Source organism: Mastigoproctus giganteus, chromosome 7 (assembly GCF_048544385.1).
Source record: "Mastigoproctus giganteus isolate SK-2022 chromosome 7, ASM4854438v1, whole genome shotgun sequence".
In the NCBI taxonomy this organism is placed as follows: Eukaryota; Metazoa; Arthropoda; class Arachnida; order Uropygi; family Thelyphonidae; genus Mastigoproctus; species Mastigoproctus giganteus.
In genome coordinates, this window is record NC_143581.1 from 63,425,690 (window position 1) to 63,445,101 (window position 19,412).

The window sequence follows — 19,412 nt, forward strand, 5'->3', positions numbered from 1 at the left end:
TCCGTCCAAACTAAATTTTGAATGGGCTGATAGTAGAAAACTTAGTTCTTGTCCAAATGGTAGTCAAGCATTCTGGTCTCTTTCTGAAGTTATTTGCTAATCCTTTGTCATAACCATCTGGTTTTGACAAAGGAATAGAGAAAAGTTCCCTTACCATCTGAGCTAAAGATAAAGCTGACCTTCTAGCATCCTACTTTTCTTTTAACTCGTATATTGATGATCTTGGTAAATGATCTCTTGCAATTCCCGGTATACTCCATTCGGTGCCTCCTGTGGTCTTCCGTCAAATGGATGTCAGAAGAATTTTGAACAGTCAATGCCACGAAAGTGCGAATCTTGACCTTACTTCTCTTCTATCCCACCTTTTTAGACTTTCTTATTCCACCGGTGTTTTCCGTTCTGCTTGGACATTTGCCCATATCCAGTCAGTTCCTAACTCCTCCCATCCAATTATTGTCCCATTGCACTTACTTCTACTCTTTCTAAAGTAATGGAGAAATCAATTAACTGCCAGCTCCTAAACTATCTAAAAACCTTTCAGTTGATCAGTGATAGCCAGTATGGATGATATCAGTGTCGAACCACTAGTGATATACTGGCCTACATTGCCAATCTGTGGACAAATTCAGTGGAAACATTTGGTGAAACTCAAGCAATTACTCTTGACATTGCAAAAGCTTTTGTTCGTGTTTGACATAAAGGTCTCCTAAATAAGCTTCTATTTTATGGTTTGCCAACTTTTTTTGTAATTGACTATCCAGTTTTCTCTCTGTCTACCATCACTGCTAGTGATGGTAGACAGCTCCCCTCTTCTTATTTTTCTACTAATGCTGGTGTTCCCCAAGATTCAATTCTTTCTCCCACTTGTTTCCTCTTTTATATTAATGATCTTCTTCCAGTGATTGGAAATCCCATCCACAGTTTTGTTGATGGTAGCACATTGCATTCCCCCTTCTAGATTGAAAAACCTTGGCCTGCAAACTGTAATCGTATTACTGGTAATTTTAATATTCTGAAATATTCAAATTTGTAACTCCTAGTTTTCTGTTCCCCCAACAGCTGTGTTTGATGATTGGTATCAGTAAGATACTCGAAATGTCATATTAATGTAGGCAAACAGCCTATTAAAGTGTAATATTAATTTTCACGTGGTATAAAAGTGGTTTTTAAAATAATAATAACCTTAATGGAAAACAACCACGTAACATCCTTCCCTAACTATATTGCACATGACATCCTTTCTTTGAGTAGAGAAATTACAATTAGGATAGTAAAAACTGTTATGGGCTAAACTAGAAAAAAATGTGAACTGGACAGTTGGGTTTTGATTTAATTTTCTCAAAACATGGTAAATTCTAGGGCATCAGAAATAAACACACAGCAAAATTAGTAAATTGGTAGAACTAAAGTAATGGTCACCAAGAGAAAATTATACAGTTGAAGGAAACTTAAATATTGTTGAAAGAGTTAAAAGATTGGCGAAACAAAACACAGTATATTTTAGGAGTTTGGAGTTTCAGAAGGAACAATCTGTGGTTGAATGAAAGAAGAAGAAAAATTGCATCCATTCATACACTCCGTAGAAGATGAAGTAGTCCCCCAAAGAAAGAAAAGTAGACTTTGTGATCTAAACAGTGATGTGGGCCAATGCTTATACAAAGGGTTTTTTACAGAAGTGTAGCAAAGCAGTGCAGATAAATGGGCAATTTCGAAATCATAGGTACTTAAATTTCATAGCTACTTGGTGGAGACATTTAAAGGATCTGAAAGGTGGCTTTTAAGATGGAAGGCTTGTCGTGGAATATCCTAGGTTAGTCTTGTAGGTTTGTTTTGTTTATTATTTGGTTTTTAGGAGCATTAGCAACTAAGGTCATATTGCTCCGGGAATATGTGGGGTTGTTCCCTGACCTTTCCGCATCCTCCGTATTTGGTGGTGACGGGATCGAACCCTGGTCTAATCAAGAAGCGTGTGTTAAGCACCGCTGCTCCTTCCCACCTGGCTACGGAGGTGCCTGTCTTGTAGGTGAATCTGCATTTAGTGACATTACTACAGCAGAAGCATTTCCTGAATTTCTTCATAATGTAATTCAAGATGGTCAGTTCGTAGATGAAGAGTTGTACAACTGTGACGAAACAGCATTGCACTGGATATTAAAAAAGGCATCCAACAAAGGGAAAAATTGAAAGTTTTTTTTTTGGGGGGGGGGGGGGAAGTTAACAGCAGCCACGGGCAGAAGTGGAAGTGATTTTTGCACTTCCTCATTTGGAATGAACAGCAGGATGGAATGCAAGTTTCTGCGGATTTCAGAACTGCTGGGAGTCATCACGAAACCTGTAAATACATGGGCTGTGTTAGAGTAACTAAGAGTAAGAACAGATGCATGTATACCTCATGTACCAATGCTTAGGAGTTCAGCATTATAGTATAGCATGCACCAATGCTATGGGTATAGTAAATAAATTTGATGAATTTAAAGTGCTGGTCATTATTATTATTATTATTATTATTATTATTATTATTATCATCAGCCATATGGTGCAAGGAAGCCTGAGGCTTTTGCTGCATCAGCCAAAAAAAAAAAAAATAAATAATTACCTTGAGAGAGAGAGAGAGAGAGAAAACAAGAGTCAGAAGTAGAAGGGAATCATCAAGGAAGAGAAGAATGATGATATCCAGCTCAGGACCCTGGGTGTGCCAAGCCCACACTCACCAGATGTGAGCCCCTGTGGTCAAGACATAAAGGCAAATATTGTTGGAATATCAGAGACATGGTGTCACACAGATATAAGGAATGCAGAGGTAGAATTTGGGAAGTACAATGTGTACAGGTAGGAAGGGAGGGAGGGGTTATGCTGTTAGGTAAGAAACAAAATCTAAGAAAACACACATTTGACATGAGTGGACAGTGCAATGTGGAGTCAGTTTGGCGTGACATAAGCATTGGGAAAACAAAAATGAGGGTAGGAGTGTTATATGCCTAATGACTGATGAATACAATGAACAACTGTACAGAGAAATAGTGGGCCACTAAATCAGAATGTCTTATATGTAGGGATTTTAACTTCCCATATATTGACTGGAACTCGTGGGTTGGTCACTCACACACTAGCAAGGCTTTTGTGCATTTATTGGGTGATTGTTATCTACAGCAGCAGCATGTTCAAGATGCAACCAGAGGGAGTAATACTCTTGATCTGATTATCAGCAGTGATTATTCATGCATTAAGAATTTGCAGATAAAGGAACCACTAGGTGCAAGCAATTAATGTATTGATGTGGGATTTACTTAAAGATGTAACTACCATCAAGTGTAAAGGAAGAGGTTTTTGCTTTCGTAAAGATATCTCAGACAGTTCTATACACTGTGACCAACTGATGATGTTACCAATAACAAATTCTAAATGGGAAGCGGTCAAGGAAGTAATCTTGGAAGCTACTATGCTTTTTGTTCTATCTAAGAAATATTGTTCAAGGTTTAGGCCTAAATGGATATCAGATGAACGAACGAGACTCGTGGCAGAGGAAAAAAATGCATAGGATGCATACAGACGACACAGAACCCCTATGGTAGATATAAGCTAGTCTGTAGTCAGGTCACAATGGATATTAGGCAAGCATAGGCAGATTATGAGAAATCTTTGGCAAAGGATGCAAAGACTTCTTTACTGTGTATACTCTAGAAGGAAGGAGATGAATCAGATTGGCCAACTTGATATCGATGGTTCAACTGTTGGTGAACCTGCCTAGATAGCTGACAAACTGAATGAGTATTTTGCATCTATATTCACACGAGGAATTCAGTGGGGAAGTGGAGGACCAAAGCTTATTAAATTCTAGCAGGGAGCCAAATGATTTTGTAATAACTGAGAGAAAGTGATGGAGAAATTGTTGAAGTTAACATACGAAAAGCACATAAGAATTCCATCAGGCTCGGTGCTGATGGGATTCTTCCTTTTTCTCAGATTACAAACCTGAGGGGACATAAATTCAAATTGAGGAAAGACAGTTATAAAATAGATGTGTGGAAGTTTGCCTTTAGCCAGTGGGTAGTTGATTGCTGGAACTGACTTCCATCTGTCGTTCTGCAAGTTGGGTTAAATAAATTCAAAGAAGAACTGGACAAACTTTTGGAGCAAATGGATGGGTGAAATGAGAAGTTTTTTTGGGCTGATGCTGTTATAAGCTTGCTTTCTTGCATCATATGCCTTTACTAATGCTAATGCAGGCATGAAAACTAACAGAGGAATTTTTTTGTTTACGAAAACCCCAAGCATGAGATTTATTAACCTGTAGTACTTAGTACCATGCATGGGGTGAAAGTTGAGAAGATGAAAGAAAATACTTGTTAATATTATACAGTGGATTCCAGTTATTTGAGCCACCAGTTAATCGGGGCAGCCGTTTATTTGGGGCAAATCTTAAAAAACCGAACCCAATCAAGAAAATAGCCATGGTTTACTTCGCTTAATTGGGACAATATGCCCTTTAATCTGGGTAGGAGACAGCAGCACTGGAGATTACTCTGATTGGTCACAAATCCGACCAAATCACGTGGTACGATCGGATTTCTGGAGGTCACAACCATAAAACAATAACAATTAGCAGTCACCTGTTTATTGGGCTTTTCTGTAGGTGCAGTCTATTATAAACGGGTAGTAAACTCGATCTTATTGAATTTGCGATAATACCGACAGCTGAAACTCTCTGGGTTATTATGGTGAAATGTGTTTACACTTCCATGAAATCTTCAATCATATATATATATAAAAAATTAATTTTCAGAATCTTCTCTTCATTCCTATTTTTAAAGCTTCATAACTTGTTACTCTGTTCTCACTTGCGCGTGCGTATCGTGTTACTTGCAATTTGTGTGCGCCCTGTTCTTTGTTATTGATTGCTTATCTTTTTACTGTTTTAAATTTTAACCCCACCCACAAGTGTCAGTGAACAGAAATGTCAACTAGTTAGTATGCACATATTACAGTAGGTATTAATTATTCTGATTATCACGTATATTCTTCCGATTTTCATGTATCATTTAATTTTTTAATCGGTAAGGTAAATAAGGGTAAATTTGTGCTTAATATATCTTTATTTTTATAGCCTGTGATGGATTCCTCCTATTTTCGCTAATTGGAAACTCTGTTTAATAGAATTAAAATTCAGTTCAATGACTGGCGCTTACTACACATTGTATAGTGAACGGTACTTTACTATGGTGAGTCTATTGTAACGTGATTTCATTCTACAGTGAACCAATTGTAAACCGGGAGGTCCATTGTATTTTTAACTATTTACATGAAACTTCAGATAATTGGGGCAGCCGCTTAATCTGGCCAAATAGACAGTGCCCATGGGAGTATACGTATATAGAAAAGGCCTGCAACAGGGGCATTCTTTTTTTTATGAAAGCCTTTAACACAAGTGTTGGAGCCTATAGTACTTACTACCACGTGTGGGTTGGAAGTGAGAAGATGAAAGAAGATATTTGTTGAACTTTAGACTTGAACTTCTGCAGATTGTAATTTTCAGGAAATATATATGAAGGAGGGTTGTTTCAGAAAACAGAAGTTGAGTGAATAAATGAGGAAGAAGAAAAGTTGGTTCTGTGAGTTTGAAGTTGGACAGTAAAAGGATGCAGACTAGTTACGGCACATATTCGGCTTTGAAAGAGAGAGGGAGGGGGGAATTATAGAAGCTAATTCAGAACAGCACCCATGGAATTATCTATAGAAAAGGCATATGGCAAAAACAGAACATCTATGAGACAGTGGAGAGACTGTTAGAGATGAGTCATTAACCTAACTGCTCTCTTTTGAATGGAATCTAGAGCGAGAGGTTTTGAGGGCACTTTCTCAGATGTGGGAACAATATTCCATGGTAGGGTGGATTTGCAGTTTGTACAGAGTGAACGGCTGTCTAGAAGAAAAGTAATGCTGAGAGATAAAAAAGAAAATAGTTTTTTTAAGTGCGGAGCAAGCAGTATTTGTATTGTGCTTATTTCAAGAGAAATTAGAAGTCAGGGTAATCCCCAATAGTGATACATGATCTAGCCTAGAAATTGGAGTGTCATCAAAGATAAGCATAGGAGCAGAATTTTTTTTTTTTTTTTTTTTTTAATATATAAGACAGGATTGAGTTTTAGGATTGAAGTCAACTGTTATCTTTGTCCTGCTGAAGAATTACCTGGAGATCAGCAAAAAAAAAAAAAAAAAAAAAAAAATTGATAGTGGATATTCAAGAAGGTGCTGTTTGTGCAGGGCAAGGTTTCTCAAACTGGTAGGATGGATGCAGTGTGCCGTTATTGGCAAAACTGTGGATAGGATTTCCAGTCATTGGAAGAAGATCATTAACCACCCCAGGGGCTCACACCTGGTGAGTATGGGCTTGGCAAACCCAGTGTCCTGAGCTGGATATCATTGTTCTTCTCTTTCTTGCTTTCTTGGTGATTCCCTTCTACTTTTTTCTCTGTCTCTCATGTGGAAAATTTTTTTTTTTTTTTTTGGCTGGTGCAGCATAAGCCTCGGGCTTCCTTGGCTAATAATAAATAATAAAATATATTTGTGGAAAGGAGTTGGAGAAAGAACTGTACCTTGAGGAACACCATTAGTAGAAAAACAAGAAGAGGAGAGCTGTCCATCATCACCCGGAGTGAGCGGTCAGAGAGATAACTGGATGTCTAATTACAAAAAACAGTTGGCTTACCATAAGATGGAAGCTTATTTAGAGGACCTTTATGCCAAAAATTATCAAAAGCCTTTGCAATGTCAAGAGCAATCGATTGAATTTCACCAAAATTTTCCACTGAATTTGGTGATAAGTAACGAAAGCCAGTGTATCACCAGTGGATCGACACTGACAGTACTGACTATCATTGATCAGATGGAAGGTTTCTAGATAGTTTAGGTGTTGGCAGTCAATTGATTTCTCTTAGAAAGAGTGGAAGTAAGTACAACGGGACAATAATAGAATGAGAAGGATTTGTCACTGTTTTTAGGATCTAATTGGATATGGATAAATGTCAAAACAGAAGGAAAAACACCAGTGGAATAAGAAAGTTTAAAAAGGTGATTGTACAGAAGTAAGTTTAGGAGCACAAGTTTTGGGAACAACTGGAGAAATACCATCAACTTTTCAAAATCCTTCTGACATCCTATTGGCAAAAGACGGCACTAGGCATTGAATGGAGTGGTACTGGGAACGGTTAGAAGGTGGTTTACCAAGATCATCAATATGTGAGTTAGAAGAAAAGTAGGATGCTAGCAGGTCAGGTTTATCTGTGGCTAAGGTTGAATTGGAACCACATCTGGTTTTGACAAAGGAATAGAGATGGCAAAAGTTGTAGCCAGTAGCTTTGGAAAGAGACCAGAATGCTTTACTACTGTATGGCTGTGACTGCCACAATCAAGACTTGAAATCACAAGCTAAAGACATTGTGCATTAGTAAAGGTCAGTGTTCCCAGTATATTAAGCATGTCAACATGAAATTTCTACCTGTGGTTTATAAAAATTGCTCTAGTGCTTGGATGATGTGTGATATTTTGTTTCATAGTTTGAAAGTGAGTTTGTACCATCTGTGAGATGCCATGTGCTTTCCAGAAAACTTGAAGAAATGATTCCATTTCCATTGGATTACTGTCCAGTTCATCCTTTGGCTGATGTCCTGAAATCGAAAGATGGCAAGATCAGGATCTCATTCCTGCCAAGGAACACAACTGCATTAATTCAGCCCACGCATCAGGATATTATTCTAGTCTTCAAATTCTGTTATCATGATGGACTACTTGCTGGTGTTGTGAACTCAGAAATTTAAGTTCTGAAAATGCTGAAGGATGTTGAATACAATATTAGGTTAGGGAGGAAGTAAACTCAACAGTAGTTGAAAACTGCTGGAAAAAAATGTATTGGAAAAGATGTGATCACTAATAATAACCTTGAATTAGTAGCATTTTCAGAACAAGAAGCAGAGGCTGCTTGTAACATACTTGGTAACAGTCTTGGAGCAAATGACATGGGTGCTTTGATTGAGGTGTATGTGGAAGCTCCAGTTGTTCGTTACCCAAGTGATGAAGACAGTCGACAGAGAGGCCAATGACGTGGATGACTCATGTAAGGAAAAAGCACTTGGAATTAACAAAGTGCTTGAAAACAGTAATAAAGTGATTGTGTGGTTAGAACATCAGAGTTGATAGTGAACATCTTTGTTTATTGCATCTGACCACTATTAAGAATTTTATGTACTGAAAAACACTCATTAGTACTGGCAAACTAAATTACCTATTTCAAAATGGATGCGTAAAATTTAAGTCCATAACAGCATTGTGTAAAGGGAATGCTATAACTTATAATATTTTTTAGTCTGTATACTCATAAAACATCAGTAAATAAAGTTTTTATTTAAACAAAACTAGGGGGGGCAGAATGGTAAAAAAAAATTTGTGGTAAGGTTCTTTATTGTAATGCAACTATTAAAGTTGTCTCCTGACACCTCTGTTATATCAAAGTTACACTCTATAAGTAATTTCTAAATGATGAAACTATTGTGTACTGGATGAATCTGCTGCATAGAGTTGCAAGTTTGGTACATATGAGGTGGTCAGGTTTTGATGAGGTGGAAGCAGAAGAGTGCCGTTCAGAAGTCTCAGCTGTAATTTAATCTGGCAGTGATATCATAGTCTTTCCAGGCCCAGCAGAAAAAATATTTGTTTCTTGCAAGTGTTGCTTGCAATTAGAATTAGTGCTGCTTGAAAGAAATAGTTCTTTCTTAATTGTGCTTTGTCTTGTGTCTATGCGAATACAGATTGTAATATGGTAAAAAGCTGCATTTCATCAGTGGTAAATTTTATGCTACCAAAATGCTTTTCAATGATGACATATCTTGTATGTATGGGTACTACAACTAACTCCAGTATATTTGCATTCCAGAAGATGATGCATCACAAAAGTATCCTTTGTTTCACAAAAAAAAAAAAAAGTCAGAACACATGTAATATGCATCATAAGGATAAAATTGATACTTCAGCAGGAGGGGAGAGAGGTGACATTGGACAAGTTGTGAGATGTGCATGTCAACCGAAATGCTGGTCCGTAGTGACCATTTTATTCAAATTTTATGGAGACTGCAAAGAAATAAGCAGACGTTCATAATGAAGTTTTAATACTGCAAATCCAGGCTTGTAAGTTGCCTTTGCTGGAATGACCAGGAGGAGATTGCATCTCTTCACCATCCTCCTGTTATTTGCCACCCTCGTTTTCATTCATTGGATAAGTATTGCTGACTTCAAGCTTGCCAATGTTTATCCAAAAAAAAAAAAAATTTCTTAGAAGCGACTTAAAATACAGTTTAATTTGGTTTACTAAAAAAAAAAAAAAAAAAAAAAATTGCCTCTGGAAAATACAGTAATGCATAAATGAATTTCCTCAAAAGAGAAGAATTACCATTTTCATAATCTAAATATAACCTTATGCCAGTGTTTCTGAACATTTTGTTGTTTTCATTCAGTGTTGATAATGAAGCATTGCTTCCTCTGGTTGCTCATGGATATGACTTAATTTACTTGAAAAATTAAAAACAAGATTACTTAAACCACTGGCGCCTCCATAGCCAGGTGGGCAGGAGCAGTAGTGCATAGCATACGCTTCTTGATTAGACCGGGGGTTCGAGCCCGTACCCACCAAATACGGAGGATGCGGCAGGTCAGGGAATGGCCACAGCGCATCCGGCCGTAAAAATTGCATGCCAAAACAACAACAACAAAAAAAAAAAACTCTGACCCCATATAATAATGGGAAAAGGCGAGGATTAAAAAAAAAAAAAAATTACTTAAACCGCTCTGGTCACCAGTTTGTATATTACAAGTTAAAGCATGTTGATCATAAGCATCCAAAAGTCATCTATGTAATATAAATGCAGGAATGCAAAAATTCAAGGGGTCACCACTCTAATAGTTATATTAATTTAAGTTCTTTATAGCAAATAAATGTACACAATGAAGTTTGACATTCTTGTGTACTCTTTTAGAAACAGGTTACAATGGCAGGTTGAGCTTGTTTTATTAAAACTAAAAAAAAGAAAAACCTCAAGTTAAAATAATTTTGGATTATCTGTGCATCTCTTCTCTTAACCAGTCTTGTGGAAAAAAAATTTATTTTATTTTTTTTTTTTTATAAAATCAAACATCCACATTGCATTGGGTAACACATTTCATAGTTCCTTGTGGATCAGGTTTAAATTCTATCCAGTTCAGCAGTGCTGGTGCCAATGTTCATATTTTGAGCAATAAGTAGTACCCTAAAGTTATCAAATGTTGTTTAGTGAGCAGCATTAAAATTTTTTAAATTCAAAAATATGTAAGATAAATTATAAAATAATTTGATTATGGTTTAATGTTTATTATTTTAGAATTTAATGGATTGGGTAAGGGACTAAGGATAGATATAGTTTGAGATCATCGTGTCATTTAGTAGTATCCCTAAATTGTGATAATACTGGAGAGAAAGAATTAATTTCCACATTGCTAGTCTGTGCAAATGGCCTTTCTATATTGTACAATTACATGACATCTATATAGTTAAATTTATTAAATACTCCCTTTGTCAAATAATTTGAAGTCTGTTTTAAATGCATACCACTGTATTTAATTAAGATCTAGTACTACCGAAACAAATTTTGGAAATTTTTATTAGGTTGTCTCGTTCTCCAGTTATTGTTTGCAAATTAGTGTTCTGTTATACGATTTTCTTTTTTCATATTAGGTATATATGCTTTCATTTTTGAAATTGAAAAAAAAAATAATTTTTCTTTTTAGGACTTGGAATTCTTTGACTTTACTAATGCAAGTGAAGATGAAGTAGAAACAATACAAAAGTTGTTAAAGCCTATTGATGGTGTTTGTTATGTGCAAGTAAGTCACTGTGTATGCAGTATCTTTGCATTTTTAGTTTAAGATCAAAGTATTTACTTGTCTTTAAATTTTATTTTATCTTAATTTTTTTATTTTCCTACAGTTTAATCTTAGTTTTATGGGCAGCATTTATAAAATAGCTAATTTTGAGTTGGTAATTAATTGATAATTCTAGTCCAGTATAATTATAGCTGGTATAACTATATGATTATATATCTCTTTTGCTCGTGGCTTTTATGTAGTGTTATTGGAACTTTGCAGTGTTTGTAATGAAATATACAGGGTGTCTCAAAAATATTGGTACAAACGTTTAGGGGAGGTAGGTAACATCTAAAGAATGTGAATCACATAGGAACCCATAACCAGAAACATCACGGGAAAGTAGTAGCAGAGGCACAAGAAGCAGAAATGACACAAGACAGTAATTAGTGGCAAACATTTATTTGACATAATATTAACAATGGAGTACGAGATGGATGCATTTCATGATGTTACAACAGATGCTCGAAGGTTCCACCATGAGACACAATGTATGTGTGACACCGACGCAGCATGGATTAGCAGACATGGTTGTACACACCTGGAGTTTCTTTGACAGTAGCAGCAGCGCAGACGAGTCTCGCCACCTGATCCATTTCCGTCTCCACAGGTGATTCATACACGATAGATTTGGGGGGATCCCCACAGAAAGAAATCAAGGCTCGATAAATCAGGTGAGTGTGGGGGCCTGGCAATGGGTTCACCACGGCCAATCCATCGACGCCCAAAACGCCTGTTCAAATGGTCACGAACACACCTTCCATAATGGGCAGACACCCCCTTCATGTTGAAATCAAATGTTGCATCTCACATTTGCTGGAACATCAAGTAACACTGGTAGAACTTGTTCAAGAAAGATCCAATATTTAGCAGAGTTTATGCAGGATGGTAACAGGTATGGGCCGACTAAGCAGTCACTACCATACCCGCCCACACGTTTATTGCGAAGCGATGTTGTGCCGCATGGGGACGCACACCGTGTGGGTTGTCGTGAGCCCACACATGAGCATTGTGCTGATTGAATAAGCCTTCCCGAGTGAAATAAGCCTCATCCGTGAACAAAACATAGGCTGGAAAATTCAAGTCTTGAACACTTTCTTGGAGAAACCACTGGACAAAAGCCACACTTGCAGGATGATCTTGGGGGAGCAGTAACTGAACCCTTTGGAGATGAAAGGGGTGTAAGGAATCGTCGTGCCAGACATGCTGTACACTGCAACGAGACACCTCTAAGGCAGAGGCAACAGCATGTGTGCTGGTAGTAGGATTATTCTGGATGGCATTCAATACACTTTCTTCCATGGCAGGAGTTTGCGTCGAACGTGGTCTGCCCGCACTACTCCTGTTACCTCTAAATGATCCATAATAGCACAAATTTTGATGCACGTGTGCAAACAAATGGTGGTCCGGTACATGTCTGTCTGGGAAGTGTTCTCCATAAATTCGTTGAGTGTCTCGTTCATTGCTCTCTGCTAATCCATATACTAGGTGCATGTCTGCCAGCTCACAGTTCGTATATCGATGCATGCTCTTCGTGCTACAACTAACACTGCGTCTACCGACTTACGGCGACGTTTCCGGTTATGGGTTCCTATGCGATTCACATTCCTTTAGATGTTACCTACCTCCCCTAAACGTTTGTACCAATATTTTTGAGATACCCTGTATATTCAGTTGTGTATATTAGGTATAAAATAGATATACTATGCCATTTATGGTAGGAATTTATTTTTTTCTCATATAAGTTAGTGCAATAGCATCATTACATAACATCTCATATTGTGAATTCCTCATGGCGAGTTGCTAATCTCATTATCCTCGAATAAATCCTTACCACCCATAGAGAAGTCTATTATTACTTATACTCAGTGGATACCACCACCACCCAGATGATTGTTTCAGGGCTAATTAATTTCAGGGCATTAATTACACCTGGGTTGTCAGCAATTTCACAATGGAGAGATGCCAAGTGGGGCGTGGTTTGTTGCATATAGGATTTAGCGATAAAAACCTCAGACTGCAAGAAGTTTGTCATATTTCTGGTTAGTTTGGGAATCTCTACTTGGAATTGGAAGATGAGATGTATAACATATACCTGGGAACAGTATTTATTTTTATTTACTTGATCTTTTCATTTTATTCCAAGAGGATTGTGAAGAAAATCAATTGGGGTGGGCCCCCCTTATGCTAATCCATTCCTATATCACAAATCTTTTTTTTCCTTTTTTCCTGATTCAGAAACACTATGGCTTTTTAAACTAGTAAACCATCATTTTTATAGTTACATGACCAGTTTTGAATCAAAATTAGACCAAATGACTTCTTAATGGACCCTACTGCTTATAAAGGATTGTGGAAAGCACTATATTTTCACTTGTTTTCACTTTATACTTTCTCTATTTTACTATACCAGATTAAAGTGTACTATCTTTGTCTTATGTCATTAATATGGCACGAGAATTCTTTAATGGCTATTGTAGTTTTCCATTACATTCATTATAAAGCCTTTGTTTACTTCTACTTCTCTCCCCAGCCTGAATGACAAGTGTCTTCTGAGTGATCCTGTAGTGTGCTTCTCTACATTTATAGTTATTTATATTTTCTGTGCTTAATTGGTTTTGCTACAAGGAGTTAGAAAAGTTTCAGAAAGGAAAATTTCTTTCTTATTTTTAGACTAATACAATTAGCCCTACTAATTTCTTCCTGTTTGTTGTTTAGTCACTTGGTGGCATCACACTTGTCCCCTCATGGCAGGGCTGATAACTTGGAAAGAGGTGGAGGATTAACACTCCCAGGGTTAAAAATAACTGAACATAAGTAGTCAAGTTGCAACTTCTCAAGGGATTCAGAGAAGATCCCACAAAACTGAATATTTAAGAATCTGAAAGTGCAGCCAAAAGATAGCAGGGACAGACAAGTTCATATATTATCATTTTTACTAATTATTCACTCCAGAGACATTAGGTAAGACATTTCCTAGTTATTTCACAAATATATGTGGTCTCAATTTTAATCTCAACGATGCCCATTTCTTTCCACTTGCAGTCTGCCAAAGCACGTGTACTTTTTCTGACAGAATCTCAGTTATTGGTTGATTCAACCACTACTCATCTCAGTTGCCCAAATTATTCGCTGTATGACTCCTTTCGCCTCAGAGATGGTACTTGTGCATATCTGTTAGGATATTCCCTGTCAGAGAGTTGGTAATTTGGAATCTCCTCTTTTTGATCTTCTCTGGCTTAAAATCTCTCTACCTCATTGTGTCAAATTCATTTGTTGTCTCTACTGTTTTCCCAACTCCACTAATCACTTGAAACTCTGACTTCCTCTCTTTGCAACTTGACTTTCTTCAGTCCAACTTTCCTAACAGTGAGGTAATTTTCCTTGGTAGTTTTAATGTTCACAGCTCCAGCTGGCTTCCATTTTCTAGTCACATCGACCCAGCTGGTCGAGATGCTGAGGCTTTCGCAATTACTAATGACCTTGCACAGATTGTTCATTTACCTACAAGAAAACTGGACAATCTTAATCATGCAGACAACACCATTAAATTTTTTCTCACAAACAACCCTTCTAAGTACATGGTCGAAGTGACTGGTCCTTTAGGTACCTCAGATCACAACTTGGTGATTGTCTATTATCCAGTGTATCTCATGGCTATTCCCAACCTCGTGTTTGTCATTACAAGAATGCAAAATGGGATGACCCATCTCCAGTTTCATTTTCTGCCTACTAAAGCTCGCAACAATTGTAAAGCAGTTATTAATCATTCTAAACTAGCATTGGAACAGGCTAAGAGTAGAAAACTTGCTTTTTACCCTGACGGTAGCTGAGCATTCTGGTCTCTTGCCAAAGCTGTTGGCTGCAACTTTTGCCCATCTCTGCTCCCACCTCTGTCCAAACCAGATGGTTCTGTTGTCACTTCAGCCAATGATAAAGCTGACCTGCTAGCATCCCATTTTTCTTCCAACTCGTGTATGAATGACCTTAGTAAAACACTTCCCACCATTCCCAGCACGCTCCATTCAATGCCTCCTGTGGACTTCTGTCAAAAGGATGTCAGAAGGATTTTGATATATCTTGATGCTAAGAAAGCTCCATGTCCTCATGGTATTAAGTAATGAAGAAATCAATTAATTGCCAACTTTTAAAGTACCTAGAAACTTTCCGCCTGATCAATGATTGCCAGTATGGATTCCATCAGCGTCTATCCACTGGTGATATTCTGGCTTGTATAACCCATTTATGGACAAATTCAATGGAAAAGTTCGGGGAAACACAAGTAGTTGCTCTTGACATCTCAAAGGTTTTTGATCGTGTTTGGCATAAAGGTCTCCTAAACAAACTTCCATCTTATGGTTTGCCAACTGTTTTTTGTAATTGGTTATCCAGTTTTCTTTCTGATTGCTCACTGAGGGTGATGGTAGATGGCTCCCTGCCTTCCACTAATGCTGGTGTCCCCCCAAGGTTCAGTTCTTTCCCCCACTCTTTTCCTTTTGTATATTAATAACCTTCTTCCATTGGCTGGAAATCCTATCCATAGTTTTGCCGATGATAGCACATTGCATTCCACTTTCCATTTTGAGAAACCTTGCCCTTGTCAATCATTTCAACTTCTCGAATATCTGCTACCAGTTCCTTAAATGCTGATCTCCAGGTAATCCACCATTGGGGCAAAGACAACTTGGTTGATTTCAATCCTTCTAAAACTCAATCTTGTCTTATATCTCGCAAAAAGGATTCTTCTGCTCCTGTGCTTATCTTTGGTGACACTCCAATTTCTAGGCAAAATGATATCTCTTTTGGGGATTACCCTGACTTCTAATCTCTCTTGGCACAAGAACATTAGAAATATTGCTTCCTCTGCATCTAAAAAACTTGGTTTTCTCTTTTGCTCTCGGTGTTACATTTCTTCCAAATAGCTGTTCATTCTGTATAAATCGCAGATCTGCCCTACCGTGGAATATTGTTCCCACATCTGGGGCAGTGCCCCCAAAACCTCTCTCTCAGGCTTCTAGATTCCAATCAGAAGAGGGCAGTTAGGTTAATTAATGATTCCTGTTTAACGTAGTCTCTCCACTCGCTGTCTCATAGACGTACTGTTTCTGCTGCATGCCTTTTCTACAGATACTTCCACGGGCACTGTTCTTCTGAATTGGCTTCTATAATTCCTGCTCTTTCTTTCAAAATAGTCTGAACACGTGCTGCCACCAGCCGACATCCATTTACTGTCCAACTTCAAATTCACACTTTCATCTTCCTCGTTTTATTCATTCAACTGCCATTTTCTGGAACAACCTTCATATACGTATTTCCTGAAAATTAGTCTACAGAAGTTAAGTCTAATGTCAACAAATATCATCTTTTTTTGTCTTCTCAACGTCCAACCCAAGCACGGTACTAAGTACTATAGGTTCTAATACCTCTCATGTTTGGGGTTTTCATAAAAAATTTTTTTTTTTTTTTTTTTAATCCAAAAAGATCATGAAAAACAGCCAGAACCTCCAAAAATAGTCAGGTGACTCCAGTCTGGGGATTTATTGATATAAACTCCAGTACTAAACATTCAGAAGAGTTAGAGTTGTAGGAATACCAGTAGTGGTCACCATCCTCTAACACCTTAAATTTCCAAGGAGTGATTGCTGAATGGGATCTCTTACAGATTACCGAAGAAGAAAGCACAAGGAAACTCCAATCAACGAGTGATGGCAATATAATACCTACCAAAAACTTAATTCTGGCATTTGAACACACGAAATCTCCAACCAACGTTAAAAGCGAATTGCCTGAACTGCCAGATAAAAGTATATATTGCAAATCCTTTGTGCTGGTTTAAGTGCCAGATGTAGATCCAATGATCACAAGTTCAGTGACTGCTAAGCACAAATTGCAAAGGAACACACCTCATCTATTTCAAAACATATGAGGCGTTAAAAAGAAATACAAAACAGAAAGGCGCCTCCGTAGCCAGGTGGGAAGGAGCAGCAGTGCGTAGCACACGCTTCTTGATTAGACCGGGGTTCGAGCCCGTCACCACCAAATACGGAGGATGCGGAAAGGTCAGGGGATGACCACCGCGTATTCCCGGAGCAATATGGCCTTAGTTGCTAATGCTCCTAAAAACCAAACAACAACAAAACAGACTACAGTGCTACTTACCAAGAAGCAAGAAAAATGATCCACAGCAAATAGACTAGGCATCAGTCATTTGAATGTAAAACCGAAATCCTAATCCAAATGAATCTTTATCTTTCTCTCTACAAGCCAGACAGTGAGCCAAATGTGAGAAAATAAACATGCCAGTCAATCCCATCAGATTCTTAAGTTTTGTGTCAGTGCAATAGTAATGAAAGACTCCATAATCCTGTGTCCACCTCCAAACTAATGTTACAACTTCTGTTCTGGGGAAAATAATGGAATCAGTGGTTAAAGAAGCATTGCAGGATCATCTAGACAAGACTGCAGTAATAGTTAAGACACATCGTGGGTTTGTTAAAGGGAGGTCTTGTCTGACTAATTTGATTGGATACTATGATGTGGTCACAAAGGAACTGAATGCAAAAATAATTTTGATATCATATACTTAGATTTCAGGAAAGCTTTTGATACTGTTGCACATGGAAGACTGCTGTACAAATTGGAGAGGTATGGCATTAAGAGTAAGTTGCTACGATGGATAAAGGGATGGTTGAGTGGGAGACGACAGAGAGTGGTAATCAATGGACACTGCTCTTCATGGACAAATGTTTTGAGTGGAGTTCCCCAGGGTTCAGTGTTGGGCCCATTGTTGTTTTGTATATTTATCAGTGATACTGATGAGGGTATATCAAGTTTAATGTCCAAGTTTGCAGATGATACAAAGGTTGGTAGTGTTGACAACAGTAGTGACAGTATACTACTCCAACTGGATCTAGATAAGTTGGGAAAATGGGCTGAAAAGTGGCAACTGAAGTTTAACATTGACAAATGCAAGGTACTGCATATGGGTCATCATCATCATCAGCCATTTTCAATCCACTGCAGGATGAAGGCCTCTCCAGCAATTTTATAGTTCCTTCTGTTTTGAGCACTGGCCATCCATTTACTGCCTAATAACCAAAGAGAAACATGCCAACTGTGTCGTACTACATTCAGGGAAGTGGAAAGTGAAAAAAACCTGGGGGTAATTATGCAGTCAAATATGAAGTTCTGCAAATTGAAGTGCCTGGAGAGTAGGCACCTGTGAGATGATCTGATTGAGGTGTATAAGTCCTTGAATGGGTTGAGTAAGCTGAATGCTGATGGGATTCTTCCTCTTGCTCAGATTAAGAACCTGAGGGACGCAGATTCAAATTGAGGAAAGACAGTTGTTGAATAGATGTGTGAAAATTTCCCTTTAGTCATCGGGTAGTTGATTGGTGGAACAGATTCCATCTTTTGTTGTGGAAGTTAATAGCCTAAATAAATTTAAGGCTGAGCTGGACAAGCATGTGGAATGAATGGAGGTGTGAAATGGAAAGTGTTTTTTTTTTTTTTTTTTGGGCTGATGCTGCATAAGCTTGCTTTCTTGCATCATATGCCTCTGCTAATGTTAATAATGCATTCCCCCATAGTGGGGAACATCATTGACATGCTTGCCAAGCCTTGAGGATGCCAGTTAGCATGCTCTACAAACAGAAATAATACTGTCTTTGGATTATGACATGTGCATAATTTAGTTTTCAGCCAACTGACAGATGAAAGTATGTGGAAAATGAATCCATTGTCTTCCTCAGACATGTGCGTATAAGGGTCTGTCATCCATTTGAAATTTGGCAATATGTACTTCATGTATAATAAAAATTCAAAGTATTTATTTAAATAAAATTCCAGTAGTGAAATTTCTAAGCAAAGGAACATCTATGTATTAAACCTATTTATTTTCAATTTCATTATTAAATTTGAGCCTGTTATAATATATATTAGAATTCACAAAGAATTATGTTAGCATATTTGGCAATATTGTTGATAATGTATACAGATATACATCAGTAACAAAAGAAGATCATAATTCAGTATATAAAAGAAATATTGCATCATAACAAATTTAATTGGTAAAATTTCTAATTTCAATGTACTGTGTGTGTGTGTATATATGAACGAGTAGGTGGTAACTAAGGGATGTGATATCAATCCTAGCTGACTTTGGTCCATGGTATAACCTAGTAGGGAAACATATAATTGTTATAGGCAAAATAAAACAAATAAATAAGGATAATTACTAAATTCCCATGTCAAGCCAATTGCAGTATAGATTGGTGGATACACATTACAAAGGACTTTATCGAGGGCTAACCCTTGCAATGTGTTTACCTACAATTAGCGAGCTATCAGTTTCTGTTGTCCTCTGCTTGTTATACCTGATGAATCATAAGGTATCATAAGGATATATAATTCGTTAAGATATACTAGATTATAGTATGAGATATTTAGATAAGGTGGGGGGGGGG

The 19,412-nt window shown here is 37.5% G+C and overlaps 1 protein-coding gene across 1 annotated transcript in view; it reads left to right on the plus strand.

Moving 5' to 3' along the window:
* Positions 1 to 19,412, plus strand: part of LOC150082959 (uncharacterized) — a 106,516-nt gene that overhangs the window by 17,234 nt on the left and 69,870 nt on the right. The window contains exon 2 of the mRNA XM_090377691.1: positions 10,810 to 10,905. Within this exon, the coding sequence (XP_090233817.1) occupies positions 10,810 to 10,905 (96 nt within the window). The remainder of the gene's footprint in view (positions 1 to 10,809; positions 10,906 to 19,412) is intronic.